Genomic DNA, 22,960 nt, shown 5'->3' with positions numbered 1-22,960 from the left:
TAAAATATATATATTTTTTTTAAATGTCTGTATGGTGAATTGTGTCGTGTGCGAGTCGCGGGGCAGGTACTCGCGATGTGCAGACATACTGTGTGGTGTATTTGGCGTATTACCAAAAAAAAGTACATAATAAGTGACAAATAGTTATAATTGTAGCGAAAGTGCGCAATAGGGGCGTGCCTTCTCTTTTGCCCTAGTGCGTTTTTTGGTCGGATGAAAAGATCAGCAGTCAGATCTTCAACTAGTTGTGGTGCGTAAAAAACTTGTTGATCATCGATATTTAAACTAGTTTCTTTCCGTACTTAGTTTCTACGCACGCCTTACAACATCAGATAGGCCTGTTACGTGTTTTTTTTTATTACCTCGCTAGTCTATAGTACAATTTTTTTTTTATTAAATTAGAACGAATAATTTAAAATATCTCTTAAAATTTTAACTTTAATTGTAGATGAATTGTTTATGTTTGTTTGGTATAATTAAAACCCGTAATTTTCTGAAACTCCCATTGTTTTTGGAGTTTGCAGTTTTTTTGTTGAAAATTAATTTTTTCTTGGTAATCCAGTTTTGTTGAAGAAAATCTGGCAACACTGACCGTATGACAAAACGCAGTGTTGCTCACAAAGCGAATAGAGACTGCTAAACATAGCACGGTTAAAGGCCTGTATGCAGCTCTCAAGAAAACGGTCAAGAAAAATTTGCCATTATTTTGTGTGTGTGTCCAAGGAATTTTTACATTTTTGATACTTCACAGTCTGTTGCCTCACTCTTTCCTCAAGAAATAATGGAACGGGCATATATTTCTGTTGCAAACCTGTGTTGTCTTGTGCTCTTTTTTCACAAAAAAAATTCTTTAAGAACTGCGTACTGCCTTAAGGAAATTTGACTCAAGAAAATTTCTTAGCCATTCCTTGTACGTCATTTTATATGGAGTTTTTGCTTTTCTTGAGAGCTGCATACAGGCCTTTAACCGTGCTATGTTTAGCAGTCTCTATTCGCTTTGTGAGCAACACTGCGTTTACCAAATAAATTAACAAGTTAAAATGGCTAAGGCTCTTTACCGCAGAACTCCACAGGCAAACATCGATGGCCTACCAACTGTCATTTTGACGAGCAATGTGATTGCAAGTTTTTGTGTGTGGGCACTTTGATGTCTTGAAATAAGCATTTGCCGCATGACGCCACCAGACAACATTCTCTCAATTTCGGTGTTTAAAAACATTTAAATCTTTAAAAAACTTGCTGAATAATTTCCTAAAACGTAATAATAAATAATCCAATAAGGAACAGACTTTTATTTTAATTTAATATAAAAATTTCATCGATGTTACCACCAGCACGCTTTCTTTCAAATGAAAATATGGCTGTCAAACTATCGAATTGCCTGCAATAGATGTCAAGCAATAAGCGCTGACATATATTGCAGCACATGAGAAATAGGCGGTCTCCATTGGAAATATATTTTGTGACATAGTTTTCACGACATCAGTGTTTTCCTGTGGAGACAGGGCCTTAAGATTCTGAAATAAACGATTGAGAACTAAATACAAACCAAATTCATTTTACTTGATGGCAACCCTCTTAAATACTTCCGCTTTGTACCTGCGCATTTCCTTTTCACACAAAAGTCGTTTCTGGTATTACAATTTTGTGATAGCAATTAACAACATGCATTATATTTCAAATGTGCAATACAGCGGAGACTGTGATTAATGCAGTACATATTTCCCAGTAGATGATTTCAGGAGTTAAAAGCCCTTCCGAAAAGCCTTCCTGAGAGTCAAGAGGCCTTCCACTCTACATTCCTTTTTCATTTGTTCTTTTGTATGGAGTGGCACAAATTGGAGGGCTTCTTCTTTCGCTACCCATAGAACGCCATGTACTTATCTCAGGTTAGTTCAAACGGTGAAGGATCTGAATTGACAAAGCATGACTTGCTCTAAAAGGCCATCATTTCTATCAAAAACACACTTCACCATCTGACGGTTAGGTTAAGTTCGACGGTCGTACCAATGGAAAACTTTAGGCGGAAGCGATCTCATATGGTCATCTACTGCTGCAGAAGACCGCGAGCGTAATGAATGAAGTAATTTTCGCTTAAACTCACTGATAAACTCCTAGAACATGCAAGTATCACGCAATTACGCAAATAAAGCTATCAGGCTACAGGAATGAAGTGCTTTTACAAGCTGCCAAAAATCAGTCATCTAAATTTTATTTTTATTAAGTGCTTTGTTTACACATTTGAATAAATTAATTTTCTTAATAAGTTTTCCCTTATTTTAATGCTAAAGAATCTTGTAATTACATAGTTATTTTCCTCAACAAATATACTTGCAGTGGCGTTCAAAATAATAGCAGCAAAATTCAAAATGATGCTGTTGGAAACTCATCTTTATTTACATATTTATTGTTAATAATTTTCATTTAAAATATGGACCGATCTACATATATCAGATACCACATAAATAAAGGTTTCTAAACTTATACAAATTTCAAAAAAAAAAATAAAAAATCATTCTTAAAAAAGTTGTCATCAAAATTTGAAACTTTTTAATCAGAATCTTTAGAAAATTTTCGGGTATGCAGCTTTGTAGCACATTCAATTCAAAAAGTATAATAAAGTGCAAGTTTGAAGTCGCTAAAAATTACTTTTGATTTTTTAGACTATTTTTTGTGGAGGGTGTTGCGCATTTTCTTCCATAAAAAAGTAAGTTTTGTTCGTGCGTTAAAGCGCAGTTACCCACGGATGTAAAAACCGAGAACCTATCAGCTGACACGGTCTATCTTATGGGATCTGAGTGTTAACAAAAACTCAACACCGCATGACCGTGACGTAGACGTTGCTTCTCTCTCTCTATCAACAGCAGACTTGATACGTTCGTGGGTAACCGCGCTCTTATATGGGAGAAAATGCGCAACACCGTACACAAAAAAAAACAAATCCTAGAAAATCAACTGAAATTTTTAGCGACTTGAAAATTTTCACTTTATTACACTAAAATTGAATGTGCTACAAATTGCATACCCGAAAATTTTCTAAAGATTCTTATTAAAAAGTTTGAAATTTCGATGACAACTTTTTAAGTTAGATTATTTTTTTTTTGAAATTTGTATAAGCTTTGAAACTTTTATTTATGTGGTATCTGATATAGATCGACCCATATTTTAAATGAAAATTATTAAAAATAAATAAATAAAGACAAGTTGCCAACAGCATCATTTTGAATTTTGCTGATATTATTTTGAACGCCACTATACATATTTGTTTATTACCTTTAATCAGACATTTTATATAACTACACAAGAATGTTAAGTATTTTATTAAAAATGTAGGACTTTAATCAAAAGGTTTATATAAATTACGCTACTTCTTTCATATTATGTATACATATTTCCGTGTGTTCCGAATTTAAATGTACTGTACTGCATGTTAAAGTGTACAGTGATCTCATGGAAAACATGCGAAAATCTTTAGTACTAAAAATAAAGTCAGCTTGAAAACAAATTGGAGCATATTCATAGTCAAAATAAAATCGAGTTTATTAGTTGCATCCTTTTGACATAAGTTTCAATGGAATTTCTGTCGAAAAGCTGCAACTAACTTTAGAGTCGACTATGAATGCTCCATTGCTTTTTAACAATACTTAAAATTTATAGCAGAGCTTAAAGCGTACAAAGTGCAGCCACTAAAGAGTTAAATTTGAGAAAAATGTATTTCCAGAATACATAAAATGTAAACATCGCCATCACTTCGGTCTCACAAGGTATTGTATACTGTCATACATGATAAAAACATAGCAAGGTATAACCGTTCTCTCAATTTGTCGGCCATGATTTTTTTTTTTGAAGTTTGCCAGCATTTTAAAATCATATAAAAGTGAAAATAAAAAATTGAAATTGTTCGAAATTGTTGTTGCTTGAGATAGAAAATGAAAATTTGTGTGTGAGTTTGTGAGTAAATTTAAAAATTAAATTGTTTGGAAACGTCAAGAATTTTAAAAGTGACTCTCAGCGGTTCTACCTTACTATATTTTTATCATGCTGTCATATATAGGCAGGTTCTGCAATTCGTTTCCGAGTGAATTTCCGACAGTCATTTTGAATTCATCCGCAGAACCTGCCTGATAGTTATAGATTGTAAAGTGGCACAACTATGTTAGTAATGTTATGAAAATACGACCTACAACAATACGACAGTATGGGCCTGTTCGAGGCACGTAATAAAAGCGGCATTACTACTGCACTGATGAAAATTTGCAACACTGTTGCAACTGCCCAACTGACAATACGCTGCTAGAAATTCACACCGAACGTGATACTTTAATAATTCGCGCAACACTGCGGTTGTGATTGCAACTCGAACAAGCCCTATACAACACCTAATGAACTCCCTAAATTATTCAACAAATAATTAAGGGCCTCGAACTTTAAAAAAAACAATCTTACAAATTTTGAGTTAAACAGAATCTTGATTTTCAGGGTTCCGAACTGCTTTTTTTAAGGTCTCAATCAATCGTAACAATTTTTTTTTTTTGTGAGAAGAAGTGTAAGGATAAGATAATCGTTTCCATATAAAAAAAATTAAATGCTACTTATATATCATATATACTAAATATAAACAAACACAATCAAATTAAATCCGTCTATGTACACATGTAAGAGAAACACAATTAAGACAGCGCTAAAATTTTAAACATTCACAATACATATTCTTCCCTTACTTTCCTCTAAAAAGCGACAAAAAGTAGTAAAGAAAATGCAGAAGGGCAACAAGCAGCAGAGTTGAAAGACAAAAAGTTGTATAGTCATTTCTTAGAGATTTTTATTTCATCGCATCTTCATTTTATTATTTCTCATTTTACTTTTATAATTTATAAACATTTACATAAAATGTATATTTAATTATACTACGAAGTTTTTCATTATTTTTTATTTAATATATTGTGTTTTTTTTTCTTCTTCTCTTGTATTAGCAATACGCGAAAAGAACTTTTAGGTAGAAAGCTAAGTGTGTATGTGATTTTATCATTTCATTTTTATTATTTATTTATTATTAAATTTTATACTACAATTTAAGAATAGGAAAAAGAAAATTGAAATGTATTAAAAAAAGGCATGTAATTAGCGATGTGTGAGGAAATGCGTGCAAAAAGTACAATTAATAACGATAGCGTAGGTATATAATTAAATTTTTTCCATACACGATGCATATTGGGTACAAATAATTGCAGTCACACAATTTTAAGGAAAACGCTTAATTCGAAATTTGTGAACATTTTTAGTGTAAAAAAATTACAGGAAATTGTTTTACATATATGTACGTACATATATATGTATGTTAAAATTTAATTGGGATTGAAATTAATTAAACTATTTAAAATTAAGTAATATTTTTTAGGGAAGCGGGCAGTTGCGCTTTAGTTTTTTTGTTTAAATAGAAAATATTAATAGAACACGCGTACAATCATACATACATACTTGCTTAACAACAGGTCTACCAATATGCCTTTTAAGTGAGTTTGCAATTACGTGTTTCGTTTTTAGAAGAACACAAATTACAAAATGTACATTAATTACACGTGTATACATTTGCTTGTTAAAAACTACATACATACATAAGTTAAATCTAAGTAAACACGCTTTTCTTTGCCTTGAATTATGCAAATTTTGTGTAAATGTATGGCAACAGCGCACAAAAAAATTTGCACACAATTTCGCTAACGATTTTTTCTATTTAGTGTTTTTTTGTTTCTTAGCAAAAGTCAACTGTAAATGTTTTTAGTGGAGCGAGAGGGTATTTTTTATCAAAAGGAATAATTAATAAAAATAAAAATAAAAAAATAAAACAAAAAAATAAAAAAAAACAAAAAATAAAAAATGTAAAAAAAAACTAAAAAATGGAGAACTATATAAAATGGCATAAATATATTAATATGTATAATAAAAAGTTTATGTATATAAAAGCACCTAAATTATAAAAATATGTTAGGAAGTTTAAAATAAAATTATAAGGAATGGTTAAGAAATAAAAAAATTAATAAAATTTAACTTATGTAGTAAAATATGAATGAATAAGTTACATCAAACAAGAAAAAAATGGAGATTTACCAAAATTTTACCCTTTTATATGGTTTTAATATCTGAAAATTTTTAGAGATAAGTAAGTATTTCACTTTTGTGGTGCTGTTTTTTTTTTGGAAAAGCAATTTCTTGCTAACTGCTATCGGCTTAATTTTGATCATCAATATACACATGTACACATTTCTCAGCAAACTCTGTGCATTTGCAAAAATTTCAGTTTCACGTTCGAAATAGATTTTTGTACAATTTTTTTATATTGAAAGTAGTGAATTACAAGAATTTTAATCGACATGTAGCTCATTTATTGGAAGTGTCATAATTCACAAAAAAAATTAAACTTCCATTAAAAATTGCAGAAATCACCACACACAAACCGCCACATCTTCTTCTAAGTTGTGTAAAAATTTCAAAGCTGTATTTATTAACAATAGCACAATCAGAAGAAAATGTGCCTTCATTTTTACTAGCTGTAAACTTTAAGCCCCTTTTTTGACGAGTTTTTGATTTTTTTTTTTTTTTAATTATGACACTCTTGCAGCAAACTAACGATATGTAAAAGACCTCGATCGACCCTAAGCCTGAAGCAAATAAGGAAATTGTTTCGGAATTTGAGCACTAATAAACCTTCTCAAAAACGAGCTATTTTCTTTGCTAAAACTTAGAATACAGCTCTTAAGAAAAATCAGAAGAAATATTTTTCATAATTTTTTTAAACTTTCTTTCATACAAGGGTCGTATGAATAAAAACCAGGGTTTGAAAAACTGTCAGCACAGCAGCAACAGCTATTTTTGCTTTTGCTTCGCTTTGAAATTTTTGATTTTCATTCAAACTGATTTGCTTTCGCTGTGATTTTGAAAATTTTATTTTGCTTTTTTGTCGGCAGTTTATTGAAAACAATTTAGTAAATTGAATTTACTGCTTTTGATATGCTGTGATAGCACTTTTCTTGTGCTGTGATTTGCTTGAATGTCCTGTGCACATGAAGCTTTGCAGCATGGTGTATTATCGCTGACTCGCCAGGAGTAAGTACACACAAAATTTGCAGTATCAATTCCTTTGCCTTGACCTTTCGCTAGCGCTTATCTGGTGTGAAATTGGCGATTACCAATCGCTAGCGAATTTCCTAACAATCGGTAATGCATCGCCTCTTGTCACCAGTACAACTAAAGGGTAGTGCATTTGTGCATGCATACATATTTCTGCCAATTTCATGTTTCACGGTCAAATGATAGTCGAATTGCTGTTGCTTTGCTGCCGCAGCGCTGTCGTTGTGCTTTCACATATTGTTTTTTAACTGTCTGGTTGCTTTCGAAATTTTACAGCAAAACGACAGCCAAAGCATTTGCTTTTTCCGAATTGCTGTTGCTTTGCTTTCGATATCATACATGCCGAAGTCAAAGCACAGCAAAAGTAAATCAAATGAAAAAATTACAGCATTTTCAAACCCTGATAAAAACTAAGCAAATTGTTTTTCTTAAATTTCAGACCTTTTACTGCAATTTATTTGAATAATCGATATCTTCTTGAGAGCTGCAAACTGATCAATTTTTCCGTTTTTCTAGAGCTGTATTCTGAGCTTAAAGCATCATAAATAAATTCAACAAAAACAAATTAATTTTTTTAACAAAAATTAAGTTTATTTTTTGAACACATATCGCTTAAAAATTTCCAAAATAGGAAAAAAATTAAATAAAAAATACCCTCATACAACCACCGGTTCAATATTGCAATATAATGGCATTTGGGTTACTATGCAAGAAGTACATATCAGAAGTTTCTTTGTTTTTTTCTTTTTCTTTTTTTACAAATCAAAAAACAGTTACAATTTATTTAACACAACAGCATAAAGAGAAGTTTCACAGAAGAAAATATTATCATTAAATCGAATATATATAGCCTAGTATGCGCTGGTTTTGTTATGCTGCTGTCGCTGTGGCCTGCTGGCAATATTCGACTTTTTGCACTGCTGCAGCATCACTTTTCTGCCAGCGACAGCGTCAAACTGCTGCTATTTTTTTTTTTTATATTTTCCACCCAAATTTGCTTGCTTATTTGTTGTTACTGTTGTTATTATTGCTACTACATGCGTTCACAAAAAGGTGTCTTAAATAGTGTTGTGCTCGTTTGCTCGCTTGTTGTTTGTCGGTTTTTGTTGTATTATGAAGCAACACGATGATGAATTTTTTGTGGTTGTGTGAAGCTAGAGTTCATGTTTTGTGTTCGTTTCTTCGTACTCATTTGTCAACATTTTCTAATGGATTTCGTTCCTACGCCTGTTGGTCTGCTTAACGCGCGCGCTCTTCACCTTTCTCTCGATATTTCTTCAATTTTTATACTCAATTATAATTGTGGATGGAAATATTTAGTTATGTCTTTTATAATTTTCTAACTTTTTTTGGTTTGCATACAATTTTTCAACTTCCATTCAAGTTTGGTCCAATTCTATAGAATTATTTGGTTTTTGCAACTGTTCCGAACTCTTCGTCCTCCTCTGCTTCTTCTTAGCATTTCTTTTGCTTTTTGTTTTTGTTTTGTGTACGCAATTTGCAATTTTTTTTCATGGATTTTCATTTTGCTTGTTACTTAGACTAACAAATATATATGTGTATATATATATAAATAATTTGCTGTTGTTGCTTGCTGATATTACTAATACAAATACGCATAAAATGTTAAATTTTCCATCATTCCATTTGAGATTTGTTTTTGTTTTTGTTTTGTTTTGCTATTTTCTACTATTTTCTGCATCTTTTACTGAATCTGCGAAATTTTTCCCTTACAACATTTTTCTGTTTGTTTTTGTATGTTGGGGCGTGAGGTGTGTTTTGTGTGTTGTGCACGTAATAGTAGTGAATTTGTTTTTGTTGTCAAGTCCATGAAATGATGAATTTCTAAATGGTGTAATCTTGCAGCAGATCTCATGTATATGGAATGAGCTTGCCAAATAGCATGCACTATCGACAGCCACTCCAGAGTTCCAAAGCTTTTAGATGGGATTGTGTGTGGAAATTCATTGGGAACCTTGTTTCTCATTGCTTGGTGGCATGAAGAGCGGCAACAATAACCTTGTAGTATGTTGTAAAACGACTTACATTCCACAGCCCAAACCGTCAGCATGTGGATAGCGGCTGCTTGCGTATTAATTGAAATATACTGCAGACGAAAGAAATCATTTAGACAAATTTTCGGATTAAGTTCCACATTCCAAATCTTTGCTACTCCAGATAAGATTGCGCTTGCTTGAATTTAACCACACGAAAACGTAAATGCCGCATTTAGGAGAACTTTCAAGTTAGATTGCACAATCCAAGCTCATACTTCTACTCACCAGACTGCAGTGTCTAATTTAAAATACGCGCCCAAACGGAAAAGCAGCATTTAGCAGTACTTTCAGGTTAGGTTCCACAATCCAAATCCATGCGAATCCAAATTGAACTTTGCCAGTAGACTTTTAAGTACGCCAAAAACGAAAAGCAGTAGGCTCACCGATCCAACTCCACAATTTTCCACGTTAGACTACAGTTTTATGCACAAAACAGCCGAAAGTGAAAAGCAAGCCACTACACAGCCATTTAAAGAAGGCTCGGCTCCACAACCCGAATTCACGCTACGCCAGTTCGAACTGCTTAGATATGAGCGCTGCTTACAGTTGAAATTAAGTAACTATTTAAGTAGGTTACGCTTCAGCTTAAGTTCCACATAACACATGTACGCATTTGCGTGTTGGGCGAGCAAATTTGAATTCTCAAAACGTGAAATTTTTCTCAAGTACGAAGGTATGTATGTTATGCCAAGCTCAGGTTGGCGGCAACAAATTTTCAACCAAGCCAATTGGTTAGCATTTTGCGCTAATTATTTAAGTGTTAATTGCTTTATTCTTGCCATCGCTTAGCTTGTATACTCCTTTCGCTGTTCCACCGCCTCAAATTAGCCGTTAATTAACACTATTAAGTCGAAATTAAACCACACTCAACACCAATTTGTGGAACGTGTTATTTTGCCATTGCCATTTCCCTGTGCTTTTTTAATGCCTCTGGCGCTGCTTTGTTCAGTTCTCAATTCTATTGTTGATAATATTACTGCGACTACTGTTGTTGTAATTTTTTGTTGCTTTGGGATTTTTTCCTCCAATTTAGTTGATTTCTTTCTCTACTATGAATTCAATTGTTTTTGTATTTTGTTTTTTGTAAATTTTCCATGTATGTGTACGTGTGTAAGTGGTATTTTGTTGTTGTTGCTGTTTGTTATTTTTTTGTTATTGTTTAACCGCTCTTAAATAATAAAATTGCCACTTGGCCTAAGTAGAAGTAAATAAAGTGACGCGTCTCATGTGTGACATACGATCCGAAGTTTCGGCCCACAATACAATGCCATGTGGGATTGTATTTCTTGTCGAATTCCTTCTTAATGTAGGCGGCGATATCCTGCAATGAAAATGAGAGGGCATAAAAACAAAATTAGTTTTACTATTTTAAATTTACTGATTTCAATTTAATTCTTTTAATTTAATTTTTAAAATTTAATTAAATAAATTTAAGCTTTTTCAATTATTTTAAATAAATTTTAATTTTTAACTATTTAGTTTAGATAATTCATTAATTAATTTTTTTTTGTTTAAGATTTTCTACATTTATTTAAAACTTTATTTTTACTTATTTCATTTCTTTAAATTTTTATTTTTTTAATTCTTTTAATTGTTTAAAGCCGTATTTTAATTTCCTTTAATTACAACTATCTTAATTTTTTCATTAATTTTTATTTATTTTTTATTCTTTTTATTTGTTAAATAAAAATTTTTATTTCTTTTTAAAATTTCTTAAATTTTAATTAAATTTTGGTTAATTACAATTTTTTTCGTATGAAACGGCTTACCCTTAATTTTTTAACATTTTTACATCTTTTTTAATTTTTAACGTTGTTTTATGAATCGAACTCATTTTTTTTTATTTCTTTAACTTTTTCAATTTTGTCCTTTTGTAAATTAAATTCTTACTATTTCTTTGAAATCTTTATTTATTTTTCTGTAAACTTTTTTTCTAGTTCAAATTTTTACTATTGTTTCTAATCTTTCTAATTTTTTAGTTTTTAATTTTATTTATTCCAATTTTCATTTTTTTTTTATCTGATTATATTAACAAACGTGGTTGCATTCTACTTAGTATTTATTTTTCTTGAATTTTAACCTATAGTTTTATTTTTTATATACAATATTTTAAATTTTTACTTTTTTTGTCTACTTTTTTCATATTTTTAAAATTTCTTTATTTAATTTTTAACAATGTTATTGTGCTTTGTACCACGATTTGTTTGTTAGGAAAAATGGAAAAAGCAACAAAGCCTAAGTGGTAGAAGTAATTATTATTATTTATTTATTTAACATTTTCATTGTTTTTTTTTTATTAGTTCATATAAGAATATTTAAGTCAGATTCTAATTCGAAGGCTTAGATTAAAAAAAATCCAAATTGATACTTATTTGAATATTAATAAAAAAAAAAATATTCCTTTTCCATCTTATTTTACTTCTAAATTCCCGCATTTTATTAGACTACTTCATTGACACTGCATAAATTCTTATAAAAACTTAGCATCGCTGCTTTTGAAGTCATTTTAAGCTCAGGTAAAGCGACATTTCTACGCCATTTAAGCCTAAAAATGCATATTTCCGCAAAAGCGAATGCGGAAAAAAACAACTACGGACACGGAGGGCGGTACAGCACACGCACACAAATAAATATAGAAAAAATACGAAAGGATAGATGAAGAAGAATGAAGGCCCACTAACCCAGCAATAAAAATAAACGACTATCGAGAAAAAATACAACGCTTATGGCATGTGTGCGTGTGAAAAAAAAATCATGCGCATACAGCGACTATGTGAACGAATACAATTTACATAGAATGAAAAAAAAATATAGAAAAAATCATTAGGCTAAGCTTAGACAAAACAAAAATTGAGAAACAAATTTAAAAATAAAATAACTAAAAGGTCATTGTCAGTTTGCTTTTGTTGGCCACTGTGCGCTGGTATTGGCATAAAGCTGCTACATATGGTGCAAGTGATTACGGTGTAGAGTGCAAGGATATTTTATTGGCGTGCGAAACGAGGTAGAAATAGTAAACAATTATGTAGCTTGTAGGCAGGCACTTAACGAGTTACTATTTAATGCGCCTTAAAATAGACTATACTTGTATCAAAGGCTTAGCGTTTCACATTTAGCTACACACTTTTTTGTGTTAAAAGAATTTTATGTGATAATTAGAGCAAAGTAAGTATTACGCCAAAATAATAATAACAAAAAGTGGATGTAATTTAGGAATGCGCGAGTTTACTTGAGGAATAAACTTCCGTATCGGTTATCCTTTGCTGATTTGAAAATCGATAGCAAACTAAAACATTTATAGCATGTATGTATAATTTATTGACCCATGTCAACGTGCATTTGAAGCGCGTGGAAACTATGTATAAATACCAGCGTAATTTGAACAATGAAAAGCTGCACGCATGGCGGCAAATAGTGTGTCAAAACAAAATATTTACCAGAATTTATGGTAAGTAATCAACGTAGAAAAAATGCACATTAATATTTATGGTAACGACTTTTTTTGTTTGCATATCATTGCTACTATTGGTGAATCAGTACTTGGATGTGTGTATTGCATGCCAGATGTTCTAGACGGTTTACAACTGAGTTTTTTTTTGTGTGTATAAATGTTTGTAGGTAAAAAATAAACAGCATTGAATACCGAAAACTTCACCCACTAACCCAGATATTGAACAAATAGTAAATAAGTTACCAAGCACTGTAGGTAAACAAATAGGAAAATAACAATGGAGATTTGTATCCAGAAATTCGCTTATGTATGTGCATTGTATATACTTGAGCATGTAGATACATACATATTAGGGAGGGTCGATTTGCACAATTTTGCCCAAAAAACCATACGTCTAAAATGAATTTTGAGCCAGTTTTTTTTCAAAAAGTGGCTCACCTGTTGAAACAGCTGTATTGAAAACTAGCCAAAATTTGTATCTGGGGGTTTTTGGGGTTGAGGAATCCATTTCTGGTATTAATTTTTTCTTTTGAGGGCCGCCAGAGGGCGCTTCCGTACTTTTTTTTTAATTTTAACGCCTTTTTTCGAAAAATGACGAAAATCCGCGAAATTTTACTTTCTCATAATGCAATTTAAATTTTAAATAGCCTAAAATGTTCAGCGTTGAATTTTTTTTTAATTTTATTTATTTCTTATTTTACATATTAAACACAGTATGAAAATAAAAAAGCATACGTCATACGTATTTAAAGACTGAAACATTAGAAATTGTATATTTTTTTCTCATTTGTATTTAATGTTTTTATCTTTTAAGTTGAATTTTTGAATAAAAAAATTTTATTAAAATAAGAAAAAAATCTGTTTTGTAAAATTCAGAGAACAAATGAAAAAAAGAAACCAATTTTTTGTCCTAAATTGAATAAAATCGATATAAGTTGTGCATGAATACACCTCCCTTCCCCCTAATTTTCAACGCTGAATGTTTAGGCTATTTAAAAATTTAAATTGCATTATGAGAAAGTCAAGTTTCGTGGATTTTCGCAACAATGTTGTCGATTTTCGGAAAAAAAACGTAAGAATCCAAAAAAAGTACGAAAGCGACCTCAGGCGGCCCTCTAAAGAAAAACCCCGCCCTAATACATATGTATGTATGTATTTATATATTGTGCATGGAATTTTTCCACCTGACTGTGCTGTAGGTTAACCATACCCATACATTGAGGGAAATAATGCATAGTAAAAATTAACACTTTATATTAAATTATCGTTGGTATTTAAAACAAGAAAAAATGTATTTTCATACTAAAATTTAGCACGCACGTATTTGAATGTCCACATCTGAGTATGTAGTAAGTTTGCATACAGTGATGGAAAAATAAATAGGGACAAGACATTTAAAAAAAAATTCCTATTTTTCTTTTATTTAATATTTATTATTTTTTATAAAAGTAAAACCATATAAACTCATATTTCAAACTTTGCGTAAAATGTATAAAAATTCCGCAAGATTGCATTTAAGTTTTCAACTTTTCAATCAGATTTTTTAGAATTTTTTAAAGTGTGCAGTTTTATAGCCCATTAAATTTTAGTAGAATAAAGTGCAAGTTTGAAGTTCCTAAAAAATTGCGCTGATTTTTGATAATTTTTATTCTGAATGTATTACGCATTTTTTTTCAATATAAAAAAGTTGTCGAACAAAGTACTTTGTATGCAAGAAAATGCGTTGAAAAAATTGCCAAAAATCAACGCGATTTTCCCAGCTATAGACGTACAAACATATGTGCATCATAGAAAAGCATTTTTCCTTCAAGAGTAAGGCCTTAATGTGTACAAGAAGAATGGTGGATAAATTGTCGATTTGCATTCGACACGACACTCGCAACGAAACTGAAGTTTTAGATTTCCCTTTTAAATACTTCAAAAATGTATCGGCATTACTAGAACCCGTCACCTATTGGATTTCCATTTTTAGTAAGTACCTTTGTACCTTTGTAGTATGTACATATGTATGTATATTAGTAAAAGTGTCCTCTTACTAAGTTGTACATATGTTCTTGTTAGTCTAGTGAAGACAAGGTAGGCGATGAAAAAGCCGCAAAGTTTGCTCTTTATAAGCTTTTCTCTGATCGAAGGAAGAAGAGATGGCAGGTTCCTTGATAGGGAAAACGGAACCGGCTTTAATAGCATACAGACAGCGTAAAGTATTTATGGCTTAGGAAGTGGTAAGATGAACAATGATTATTTCGTTCTATTTCAATTTTCCTTATGCAGAAGTAATCCTATTACTTAAAAATTCGATTTTTCTATAGATATATTTATAAAAAGGAACCGATATAATTATCGATATCGTCAACAATGTTTTATCGTTATATCGATATATTAAAAACATATATGATGTATGAAATTGTATTTATCGATGTCGCTATCGTTAATGGTACCGATTTATGTACATATATACCTAATTTTCGTTACGAGTTGGTATTATTATAAACGACGATAAATAAAATGTAAAAAGAAATTGAGAAAATACTATACAAACATATGGCTACGAACGCAGGAAAAACATCGTGAAAAGTGGAACTTTTCTTAAGTATTATAAAGAATTCAAAAGAAAAAGAAGAAAAGAAAAGTTATCGAGGAAAGTATTCATAAAATTTTTTTCAACGATTAGTCGAGAAAACTACGGTGATACGACTCACGTCTCCACTGTTTGTTTGCTCCTACCGTCAACACAGTGCCTACCTCCCCCTCCTATTCGACAACTTGATCGATATTGATTAAACATTCCATTGCAAGATTGTACAAAGTACAACAAAGTTGTTAACAACAACCAATGTAAGCGTGACAACGGTAAGAAAATATGTACAGTGGCTATGCAACTATCAATGAATGTCACACATGTAAATGACGAAAGTAAGCGATTGTAAATAGCAGCAAAAATAAAGAAAACAGAGCCACTGGCAAATATGCAATGCGTGCTTACTAATGCCGGTGCTAATACAGAGTTACAAATGTACATACAGGTGTACATATTGGCATTTGTAGAATACATGTGTATTATTTACGTCTATATCGCGCATGTACAGGGTATGTATTCGACAAATAAAACAGGAAATGCGCGCGGACAGCCCGTTGGCACGTACTCGGATAGGCGAACAAGTCTATGGGGGAGTGAGTATTCGTTCACTTGTGCATGAAATGGAGGAGATCGCGTGCCACAATCACTGTTTGCTTGTTTATTTATTGGTTTCTTTACCGGCCTAAGTTTTTTCTTTTGAGTCAGATTACAAAATGTTGCGAATTTGTTGAGACAGCTTAAAAAGCACAGTGAAATGTCAGTAAACGTCCTTAATGTAGGCTTTGGAAAATACTAATAGGAAAGCAAAGGCACTTAAATTATGTAGTATGTACTAATTGAAAAATTAAAACAAAACTATTATTTAAAAGCAGAAAATATGATCATAAAATCTAAACATATGAAAATATAACAAAATTTTATTTAAAGAAATTAAAAAAAAAAAAAAAAACCATCATAGAAAACAAAAAAATAATAAAGTAAAAACCAAAAATGAATAAAACAAAGAGTAAATAAAACAAAAAGTGAATAAAACAAAAAGTTATTAAAACAAAAAATGCATAAAACGAAAAATTAAAGCAAAAAATTAAAATCAAAATAAAAACAAAAAATAAATCAAAAATATGAATGAAAAAACAAAAAGTTTTAAAAATACAAAAAGGTAAAAAATAAATAAAAATAAAACAAAATAAATAGAAATAAACATGATATACATATATAAAAAATATTAAAACAAACAAATAAAAAATAGTAAAACAAAACCATAAAAAATAAAAACATCAAATATGTACATTAGACTTCATCGCCAAAAAAAGTTGCGGTTTTTCCAGGCGGGATTACAAAATCTATTATATTTTAAGACTTCCACCAAAATATTTCGGAAAAATATTTAAGAAAAACTTGAATAACTGCCCCAAAACTGAAATTTCTTAAAAATATTTGTATGCTAATTTTTTAAGCTAAAACTGTTTGGTCATCTGAGGTGATTTTTTAAAAAAAAATACTTAAAAAATGTTTTTATTAATAAAAAACTAAATATTTGGAGGTACTTTCAAATCGGTCTAGCTCACGTGCAAATCTTTTTCCGAGATATTTTGGTGCAAGTCTTAAAATACAATAAATATTATAATTCCAGCGGAAAAACAGTACCGATTTTTTTTTTTTTTGTATGGGGAGTGATGCAGTCCAAAAATCAGCAATACAAAATGAAATGCTTCCACGCCACAGTCAATCCTAATGCCAAACACGTTTATGCCTGTTAACGATGCAACTGCCTTCAGATCCGCTAGCTACAAATACAAGCTTAAAAGCGCGCACACACACACTGCTAACGTAGGCCTATGCACCTAGAAGTATGCTAAAGCATACAGTTGCTAGAGCACTCAACCAAACCTCGGCTGACAGCCTAAAAATAGTACACAACTCAATGCTCAAGTTTAGCCACAAAGAGAAGGGAGAATACAGGCAAAAGGACTATGTACATACATGTGTGCTAAATTTGTACGCTAGACCGCAGTAAATGAATTGCAAAAAATAAAAAAGATCTAAAAACCCGAAAACAACAACAGCGAGTTGCATACAATGCGTGCAGCGTTGAATTGCACGTACTCAAGAACAAGTTAACCCCACTAACCCACTGCAGCACCACCACATTCACCAACCACACAAATGCCATAACATACATTCCTGCATAATAAAAGCGTCAGTGAAAATCTAATTTTTACCTAATACACCTTTACCACAACAACCGGCAACATATCAACATCGGCAACGGTGAGCATAAACACAAAACACAATACATAGCAAAAACTCCCGGACAGAAGAAAAACGGAAGCGTATAAATTTGTTTGACTGTTGCATCCTGTGTTGGCGTTTTGACGCGCTGCGACAGAGCGGAAAGTGTAAAATAATTAAATTGAAGGTGAAGTGCGACTATACAATTTTAGAGTGAAAGCACACGATGGAAGTGTGCGCATGGTGGGGTGTATAGCAAGTACAGAGCTGGGGTAATTAGCGTAGTGTATTGCAAGTGAAAGCTAGCTAGGCAGTCAGTCAAGTCAGGCAGTCTAAGCAAATTTATTATTATAAACTTGTTTGCATACTTTGCATTCGAGGAGGAAATGTAGCATAATTCAAGGTGCAATCGCTGGTATTAAGTGAAATAAAGTTGCTTTGAAAATTAAATTACTGTACAGAAAGGCTTTTAAATGCTAGATTGTAAGACACTTAAGAACTCGTAAATCATATAAGATCCTATGTAAGATTTATTCATCGAAAAGATGCGCTTGCTCAATTTTACAAGTTCTTTTGGAAAATCTGTACAAGATCACACGTTAAAAAAAAACATTAAGAAATGTGCATCTTGTTAACTCAAGGGATTCCTGAATTTTTTAATTTGTATCAATGAATGCGAGATTCTTGAGTTAGGTGGTGGGACTGATATTAAACCTATACTTCTGACATAGAATCGATGAAGTATAAAATTTTCGAGCTACTGGGAAAATAGGTAAGCACTAGAGTGTTCGATTATTCGGTTTTTTTTTTTCAAAAACCGAATTTCGAGTTATTCGAAAAATTGCCATTTGAAAAAAACTGGTTCCCAATTTTGAAATTAAGAAAAAAACCGAATAAATCGGTTTTATTTAGACAGTGGAAATGCTCATGTCATGAAGTCATGACCAAAAATTTCAATAAAACTGTTAACAGTAAAGATATGTAGCTCGTATTTAGAAACGAGCAGGGCACATTAAGTTCAAAATTTTTTTTAGATCAAAAGTAAAACAAATAAAAATTATTGACTTTTTTTCGGATTTGAGAAGTGCCCTTTGCCGCCGTAGCCGAGCGCTTAGATATGCCGGAGGCCCATGATACAATTTCTGATCCGAGCAACATCAAAAAAAATGTTTCAAATAGCGGTCGCCCCTCGGCAGACAATAGCACACCTGCGGGTGTAATTCTGTCATAGAAAATCTTCTTCGGAGGTGGAGTAAAAGTGTAGATTTCTCCATTTGTGTCACAACATAAACATACGCGTCGAAAACGTCCATCTATTGGAATCAAATTTGAGATAACTGTTATAACCCAGGATATAATTTTTAAACTATTTAGGGGTTCCCCTTAAACTGGAAAGTCTTGAAAATTTCGAAAAACTCGAAACTTTTATTGAGAGGTCTAGACTTGTATGAAATGAAAAAAAAACGGTTTGTTCGATAAAACAAATCGCCTTATTCTATATTCGAAAAACAAGATTTCGAAAAACCGCCTATAGATAACCCAAAAAGACGGTGGAAACCGGTTTGGAAAAACCTATTCAATCACCCTAGTAAGCACCCTACGAAGAAAACCAAGTTATCTTTCAGCCTTTAGTACCAAAATGTCTAATGTCATCTATTAGTAATGCACAAAATGAACACATCGGATGACGCCTTACATTGTAAGCTGCAAAATAATGTGCCGCCTAAGTCATTTCCGAGCGCCGAATTACTTCAAGCGACTGTTCCACATATCTCACTTGGTGAAGCGGCGCAAGAAGTATGTGTGATACCAAATGTACACTCTAAATTCCTACTTCCATAAGGCAGCCACGCCTTTGTTAAAGTAAGGTAGATTCAGCAGGGAAGTGGCAGAGAAAGAGAACAAGCTATTGAAGATAACTCCTAAAATTTCAGGTTACCGTCGATATTGGTGAACCGTTGAAGTGGGCGTAGATGCCTACTTTCCTTCCCCCTTCGGAGTAGGATAAGACTACGTGCAGTGAAGAGGCGAGCAGGATCTTAGATAGAGCCGTTTTCCTTCAAACACAGTTCATCAAAACCGATGCCGGACGTGAATATCGACCAATCGTCAGCGTAGGAGTTCAGTGAAACTCCCTCTAGTGACTGAAGAAGTTCGATATGTAGGAGTTAAACAACAATAGGGAAAGAATATCGCTCTGTGGGACCCACTGTCAAAGTCTTCTTGGATTCGAGGTCTATTCTTGAAAAAGTACTGATTTTTGTCGACCACTCGACGCTAATTTTTGCGTCCACCTTTTCAGTACGATGTCCTCTAGTAGCGTAGAATGACAAACGAAATCAAAAGCAATTGACAAATGATAATGAAGAGAATAAAAGCACATTCCTGCTCTGCAGCACCATTTTTTGACTATCTTTATGTAGACCTTTAACGCTTAACATGAAAGAGTTTTAGAAATAATTAATATTCATAAAAAAAGTCGATATTTTGAAGTATTTTAAATTTTAGAAATTTTCCGCAATATTTTGGCGAACGTCTTAAAATATTTATCATATTTATAATTCGGATGGAAAGACAGTACCGATTTTTTTGTATGGATAGTGATGCACCCTAATGCATATGCAAAAAAATTATTGCGACGAAAGCCGCAAGCGAATCAAACATTTTCGACCACGCTACTTTTCTCTTCATCCCTTTTTTCGCTTTCACATCATTAGTTAACGAAAGTAAACAATAATAAAAATCGAGCAGCTGCCAAATATTTGCTAAACAATTCAATAAAGATTTTGTGTCAACTTTATTTGTTTGTAATAGGTTGCCATTTGGATTCTATTGAGCGAAAAATTTCGAGTGGAGCAATTCACAAAAGTTACAACTATTCAGAGCAACAATGCAAAATGAGGTATATAGTGTGGGACAAGCAAGGCAGATTAAGGTGCGCGAAAGGTAGAAAAAAGAAGGTAAATACTTTTTTTGCAAAAACTGATAACAGACCTATGCCGAAAAGACAAAAACAAGCAGCCGGCAAAAAAATTATGCATAGCTCATGCATACAAATTTACACCCGAATTACTTTGTGCGTGTACGTGCTATGGCTACATACTCATAGACGAAAGTAAGCATCATTCGCAAAGTGCAGCTTGTATATTTGCCCCACTTGTTGTCTCACCGAGTGTGTGGATTTTGTTTTTGTGCCCACCCTGGTTGCCGTTTTTTGGCATTTATTTACACAAAGCTGGCCTGAAAAAGCAAATATTTGATAGCAGTAAATAGGACCGCTATCCGAGATGCTGACTGAAATGAAATGGCAAACACAAAGAGAGAAAACTTGGAACGAGTCAGCAACAAACCAGGCTAGCAAGAATGAAGCTTTATATGAAGGAAGAGGGAAAAGTTCTTAAAAAAAAACAGCTTTGCGTAAATCTGGGAAACAGCTGAGAGAAACTAAGGAAAACAGGTTGTAAGTCCAAAGTGAAACAAATTGTCAATGAACGAAAAGTGTGTTCGAACGAATTCTTCAACGGATAACTGATGAATGAATGATACAAAGATGAAGCTGAAGTGATCAAAGGCTACAGAACCGGAAAGAATGAGATGATGGTTTCTTAAGGAGGTAGTAATGTAATTCGCATCCACACATAGAAATAATTTTAACTTGGCTAATGGTCAGAAAAAATTTCGCAAAATTTATATCAAAAATTGCAGCAATGGCAATTTTTTGCAACAAAATACAAAAAACCACATAAGCAACCAAAGCAAATAATAAATTGCCAATGACTAATGCGACCTAGTATAGGCCTAAAAACCAACAAAAGCTATAAAAAAGGCACATACTTATGTATGTAAGTATGCACACATCACTACATAGACGGCCGTCCAATTGAGCCTTGACTAAGGCAAAAAAAAAAGGCAACCAAAGCGAATACTATAGCCAAAGCCAAAGCCAAAGTCATAGCCTTCGCCAAAACTGCACATTTTATTTTTTTTTTGATATCTGTCTGTTTGTCAATCTGTCTGTCTGTCTGTCTGTTAGTCCTCTTCGCCCTCTAACATTGAAGCAAAATGACTAACGTCAAGAACCGCTTAAGGCCAGATAGGGGCGGCTTCGGGCGCAACCAAAGTGTAAGAGAGCTGAACCAAGAAAACGACAACAAACAACAAACTCTACAAACGACTATTGGCAGCAAAAGTATTTAAGCAATTGTACATAAATGCAAAAATGGTGGTATGAAGCAATGAAGGAGAGAGAAAATGAGAAAAAAATGTGTGCACGTTCAGGAAAAATAATTTTTAAGCCTAATTAAATCGCCAGGGGCACACAACAAAAGCGACACAATAACAGTTGAAGGAAATATGCTGGGGACGAAGATTTCGTGTCTTTACTGCGATGCAAGGCCAGTGGAAAGGAAGGAATGGAGGGAGAGGAATAGTTTATTACAAATAGAAACGTTTAATAATATAGAGATGTACATAATTCAAAATTTACGTTTTTGGAGATTTCATCATACAATTAACAAGCTTGATAAACTGTACAAATCGATCAAACTTTGATTGCGTTTTCTTACAAAATTTAAATTTTGAAATAACTCTGTACAGCGAATTTTTCGAAATATGTATATGCAAAGTTTTTCATTAATTTATTTCGATAAATTTTTATAAAAATATAGTTCACACTACACCAAAAGACACAAAAATAAAACCTCTAAACTTTATGCAAAACTCGAGAAAATTTAATAAATTTGCATACGAATTCAATTGGGTATAAAACAAAAAATTAATAAAAAATATATGTTAAAAAGTAAAAAAAATAAATAAAGTTTAAAAAAAGAAAAATAAAGCAAAAGATGAAAATAAAAAAAAAATCATGAAAATTAAAATTACAAGTAATTTTTAGCAAAATAAACCGACTTCAACTCTCATATATAAAAAAAATATATACATATATCTCTTATCGAAATCGGTTGGCGTGGTCCAAAGTTATGCGGTAACATAAAATTAAAAATAAAATAAAATAAAAAATAAAAAACTATCCCGACGAACTGATAACCTCCTCCTTTTTTGGAAGTCGGTTAAAAAACAAAGAAAAAACGTCCAAGACAAAAATGAATAACAGGATAAAATATAATCAAATACAAATAAAATAAACAAACTAAATGTATATTAAATTAAACAAATCCCAATTAAATGTAATAAAATAAAGTACGTACTTGTTTTTTTTTAGATATATTTTTTTTTTGCGTGCCTTGCCTTCCTTTCCAGCCCTCAGCCGAATGTTGCGTCGCATGCAATACGATTTCATTTTCCTTACTTTTTAACCGACTTCACAAAAAGGAGAAGGTTATCAGTTCGTCGGACTTTTTTTTATGTCACTGCATAACTTTCGACCACGTTAACCGATTTCTCTAATTCTTCTTTTAAGGAAGGGTCTAAATCCGATCATTGGATCATGAAGAAATTAACGATAGTGTAAAATTTGTATATGAGAATTGAGGTCGGTTTTGTTTTTTGCTTAAA

The 22,960-nt window shown here is 32.1% G+C and overlaps 1 protein-coding gene across 1 annotated transcript in view; it reads right to left on the bottom strand.

The window, feature by feature from the left end:
• Nucleotides 1–7,864: 7,864 nt before the first annotated feature.
• LOC108361735 (dynein light chain 1, cytoplasmic) overlaps nucleotides 7,865–22,960 on the bottom strand; it is a 31,140-nt gene continuing 16,044 nt past the window's right edge. Inside the window, exon 3 of the mRNA XM_017614455.1 lies at nucleotides 7,865–10,506. Coding sequence (XP_017469944.1) covers nucleotides 10,345–10,506 — 162 coding nt within the window. The 3' untranslated portion in view covers nucleotides 7,865–10,344. The remainder of the gene's footprint in view (nucleotides 10,507–22,960) is intronic.

The sequence above is a fragment of the Rhagoletis zephyria genome, unplaced genomic scaffold, assembly GCF_001687245.7.
Source record: "Rhagoletis zephyria isolate East Lansing unplaced genomic scaffold, Rhagoletis_zephyria_1.1 Rzeph_scaffold_00019, whole genome shotgun sequence".
Lineage (NCBI taxonomy): Eukaryota > Metazoa > Arthropoda > Insecta > Diptera > Tephritidae > Rhagoletis > Rhagoletis zephyria.
Note: the sequence above shows the minus strand (reverse complement) of the source record. Positions and strands in the feature narration are given on the sequence as shown.